Source organism: Nannospalax galili, unplaced genomic scaffold (genome assembly GCF_000622305.1).
Source record: "Nannospalax galili isolate Female #2095 unplaced genomic scaffold, S.galili_v1.0 scaffold1070, whole genome shotgun sequence".
Classification (NCBI taxonomy): domain Eukaryota; kingdom Metazoa; phylum Chordata; class Mammalia; order Rodentia; family Spalacidae; genus Nannospalax; species Nannospalax galili.
Window position 1 is genome coordinate 137,807 of NW_008327467.1, and position 5,178 is coordinate 142,984.

The following is a 5,178-nucleotide window of genomic DNA, read 5'->3' on the forward strand; positions in this document are numbered from 1 at the left end:
AGCCAAGATGATGTGTGAACTTAGACCTCTTTTTTTGGCCTATTTTGAGACAGGGTCTCCCTGTAGCCAGCCAAGATGATGTGTGAACTTAGACCTCTTTTTGGGTCCATTTTGAGACAGGGTCTCCCTGTAGCCCTTGCTGGCCTGGAGCTCACTATGTAGACCAGGCAGGCCTTGAACTCATGCCTTTGCCTCCCAAGTGCTGAGATTAAAGGGGTGTGCCACCATGCCTGGCTGAACTTAGACCCTCTTAATGTATTATTTGTATACACACACACACACACACACACACGCACGCGCACACAGAGGCATGTGCATGCCACAGCATGTAGGTAGAGGCCAAAGAACAACTTTCAGGATTTGGTTCTCTCTTTCCACCATGGGTTCCAGGGATTGAACTCTGTCATCAGGCTTGCACAGAAAGCACCTACTGATTCACTTTACCAGCCTAACTTTGACCTTTGAGTCAATTCAATAATAGTTATTTTATACCACAGGGTAAATGTTTGGCGCTTTTATATTGAAAAGGTTCATGAAGATTTTTGGATAGATGTCAATTTTTAAAAACAATTCCGTGGTTAATATTGCACCTTAGTGTTGGTACTTTTGTCACTCTGAAAAAAATAACTGACACAAACAATGTAAGGGAGAAGAAGGATTTGGGGATCATAGTTTCAGAGGTTAGGTTAGCGGTCACCAGGTTTCATTGCTTCTAGGCTTATGACAAGGCAAAAACATCATGGAGGAAGGGTGTGGCAGAGGAAAGCTGCTTAGGTCATGGCAGCTAGGATGCAAAGAGGAGAGACAGGAAGGGGCAGGGACAGGATACCCTTCCTGCCAGGTGTCGTGGTACATGTTTATAATCCCAACACTTAAGAGGTAGAGGCAGTTGGATCAGGAAGTAAAGATCATACTTGGCTACATAGTTAGTTTAAGACCAGCCTAGGCCACATGAGATCCTATCTTAAAAGAGGTGGGGTGGGGGGGGGAGATATCCTTCAATGTCACACCTCCAGTAACCTCATATAATGGTTTATTATAAAGAATGCATCTTTAATGATACTAAGTATCTTCAAGATGAGAGAAGTGGGTTGGGCCAGATTACCCGCAGCCACAAATCTGTACCAAGGAAGGTAACCAAGGTAAGTAAAAAAAGAAATTTCTGGTGGTCTTAAGAATTGGAAAACTAGCCAGGCATGGTGGCGCACGCCTTTAATCCCAGCACTCTGAAGGCAGAGGCAGGCAGATCTCTGTGAGTTTAAGGCCCCAGCCTTTACATAATAAGTTCCAGGGTAGCTGGGGCTACAGGGAGACCCTGTCTCAAAAAGATAAACAGGACCTGTATTACTAAGAATAGCAATGAATATCACAATATCTAGAGATTTTGACTGTTTATTATAGTATCTACATGTTTTATACCATCTTCTAAACTGTCTTTCTTAGAAATATTAAGCCATTTTTCTTAAGTAGAGTTGGAATTTATTGAAAGATTTTAATACAGATTTTAATCACTAGGGTTAAGAGACAGAAAAGGTGCTAAACAGGAAAGTAAGACATGCTTGAGAATGTGGGTGTGGCATCTCAGAGAAGAGGAGTCACCAAAACAACCATTTTTAACAGGTTGTGTGTGTGTGTGTGTGTGTGTGTGTGTGTTCATGTGTGTTTGTTTCCTTTTGAGGCAGGGTCTCACTAGGTATAGAAGGCTGGTGTAGATATGTAGACCAGGCTGGCCTGATCTCACAGTGATCCCCCTATTTCTGCCTCCCTAGTGCTGGGATTAAAAGTGTGCACCACCACACCTGGCCTTCTCTTTCCTTTTTTGTTTTTGAGGTGTTGAGGATTGAATTCAAGGCCCTGTGCATGCTAAGGATGAAGCATGCATTCTAAACTTCAGCTTTCTTGGGTTCTGTTTGGTTTTGTTTCATCATGAATAGATTTAAATGAATAAACGAATGCATGAGTCTTTGAGCTCCTCCCAGTGCTTGTCACACAACAGTATAGTCAACAAATTGGGGATGCTTGGTTCATAGGAGTACAGTTGTGCCCTGAGGGGCTCAGCAGGGATGGGCTCAAGGTCTCCAGACCTCCGCCAAGGGCACTGCTCTCTTCTTACCTTCTATTTCTGAGTCGCTGTCATTTAGTGACGGGATGTTGATGAGCGTCTGTTTGCTGTCTCTCAACACCACGAGCTGAAGTTTTCCTCTAGACTTTTCTATCAACTTTCGAGCATCGGTTAAAGACATGTTCTCAGTAACAGTTCCATTGATCTGTATACAAGAAGAATGGTTATGTTATGTTCAGGGTTATTCATGGGGAAGTAGAAAAGTTACACTTTCCCTTTCTAAAAATGGAAAGAGGGGCTGGAGAGATGGCTCAGCAGTTAAGAACACTGGTTGTTCTTGTAGAAGACCTGGGTCGAATCCCAGCACCCAAATGGCAGCTAACAACTGTCTGTAACTCCAGTCCCAGGGGATCCAACAGCCTCTTCTGACCTCCTAGGGCACTGCAGGATACAGGAACACTTACATGCAGGCAATACACACATACACATTAAAAATAAAAAATTTTAAAAAATGGAAAGAATTTGTTCAGATAATCAGAGCAGACTTCAGGATGATAGATGGAATAAAAATGAATGATTATCCTTTCAATTAAATGTAATCATACATACTTGATCTCAAAATCAGACACAAAAGCGTCACAGTGTACTTAAGTTACTCTGCTAATTAATTTAACATCTAAGCTCAAGATCGTGGCTTGGTTTACTACTGGAACATGTTTCCTGATTGGAGAGGTTTACTGAAACTATTAAATATTCAGCATTCATATATCAATACTTCTCAAGTTCATGTTTCCTTGATATAGGGAACAGGAACTTAAACTTTAAATAAACGAGAAAAGAAAGCATTCCAAGGTTTTTTTCTTTTCTTTTCTAAGCTGTCATTAAATTAGTACAACTTCTAAAAGCTAGATCTTTTTCCTTTCCTTTCTTTTTTTTTTAACACCCCCCCCCCTTTTGGGTGGTGTTAGAGATGGCCCAGGCCTCACACATGCTAAGAACAGCTCTACTCCTGAACTGTTTCCCTGGAGTCTGGTTTTTCTTGGACAGAAGTCACCTCATTGTGCTGCTGACCACTAGCTCACTACTCATCTACTACAGCTGAAGTTTTCTACACTGGTGTTTAGATGTGGAAATGCAGGAACATACAAAGGCACACAACTGTTCCCTGAACTCCCACCTTGAGAATTATGTCCCCCTCGTGGAGGTTGCCATCTTTAGTTGCTAGACCGGTTCTGGTCATCTCCTTGATGAAGATCTGACTCCCGAGCCGGAGCCCGTACTCTAGAAGACACAGTGAACGAACATGTACATCCTCAACTTACTAAAAAACTTAAGTCTGCCTTTGAAGACTACTTATAACATTTAGAAAAACTCAATTTGTAAATAGGATATTCTATAAAACAATTCGCTTAGATTCTTGAAAAAGGAGAGAAAGGATTAAAGGCAGAGGATAAAGTGTGTAGAAAGCAATAGAAAAAAGGACAGAGGAGAAGAGAGAAAGCTAATGTGACAAAATGTTAACAGCTGGTAAAACTAGGTGAAGGCTACGTGGCTGTTTCTAGTAAAATGAACATTTCCAAACAAAAGATTAGAGACAAGCCCAGCTCCACATATCATAACAGGACTTGTGGGACAATGGGGCTGGCCACAGAAAGGTGGTGCACAGAGCATATCTTCATCTGTAACAATTTACACTATGTGGGGTTCAGCTTTGAAAGACATGCAGCTTGTCAAAAGAGATCAGTAAGCTGGGGTAAAGGAATTGCTAAAGCACTAAACCCCAACAGCACCCCAGGGACTTAAATTGCTCGCAAAAGAAAGAAAAAAACCTTACTATATTTACTAGTATGATTTTTTTAAAATATTTTAACTGCTCTTGTAAAAATATACATTTTAAGGATGAACTGTAGTGACTTAAGAAACTATCATAACCAAGCCAATCTGAAAACAGACATAATCAATTTTTAAATTGTTATTAGTGTTCTCACTGAAAAATGCATATTTAATAAAACAAATTAAATTAGCTTTCTTTTAAAAAATTAAAAATTATTATACAGGAAAAGTACCTTTCTGTAATCACAAAGAAGTAGGTTTAAAATCAGTCTTAATAAACTACAGTAAACATATTAGCATTTGATCTTATCACAGAGATAAAAAATGCTAAGCTGAGAAGGGTCCCAGTTGCCTGTGGTGTCAGCATGCACAAAACCCACACAAACTTAAGCAGACAAAAACCCAGCACAGAACTGTGGAAATGAACAGGCCCCAATTTTAGTGGCAGAATTACTGGCAGCTGATTACTGCTGGGTGAGAAAGAGATCATCATCATCATCATCATCATCATCTTTTTTTTTTTTTTGGTCTTTTGAGACAGTGTCCCCCTGCAGCCCCAACTGGCCTGGAACTCACTCTGTAGACCAGGGTGGCCTCAAACTCAAGAGATCTGCCTGCCTCTGCCTCCCCAGTGCAGGGACTAAAAGTGTGTGCCACCACACCCAGCAGAGCTGATCTTCTTAAAGGGAGGGACTCTAGATAGGCTGACTAAATCCCAATGGATGAACCTGCACTGAGAGACATCTGGGGACATTAACTTTACATGATAGGTGTTAACACAAATGACAGAATATATGAACTCCAGTGGGGGGCTATGGGAGGGTGCCAAAGGGGAAGAGGGAATAAAGATGATTTTATATAGATACACAAAAACTCAAAAAATTTTTTTTAAAGTACTAGCACTCCAGAGGCAGAGGGAGGTGGATCTCTGTGAGTTCAAAGCCAGCCTGGTCTACATAGTGAGTTTCAGGCCAGGTGGGGCTACAGAAGACCCTGTCTCACAAAGGGGGGAAAAAAGTGGAATCAGAGTTGGAGAAATGAGTCAACAGTTAAGAGCATTGGTTGCTCTTGCAGAGGACCCAGGTTCAGTTCTCAGCACCCACATGGTGGCTAACAACCATCCATAACTCTAGTTCCAGGAGATCTGATGCCCTCTTCTGGCCTCTGTGGACATTGCATGCATGGGTGAACATTACATACATGTAAGCAAAACATTCATATACATAAAATAAATATAAATTAAAAAAACATTTAAAGTATAATCAGGGGGCTATCAGCTGTAT

The 5,178-nt window shown here is 41.1% G+C and overlaps 1 protein-coding gene across 1 annotated transcript in view; it reads right to left on the bottom strand.

Annotated features, from left to right (window-relative positions):
* The window catches only part of Tjp2 (tight junction protein 2), a gene marked incomplete in the record, with an annotated part of 118,886 nt that overhangs the window by 30,312 nt on the left and 83,396 nt on the right, over positions 1-5,178 (bottom strand). Inside the window, 2 exon segments of the mRNA XM_029562094.1 lie at positions 2,085-2,267; positions 3,240-3,343. Of these exon segments, the coding sequence (XP_029417954.1) occupies positions 2,085-2,267; positions 3,240-3,343 (287 nt within the window).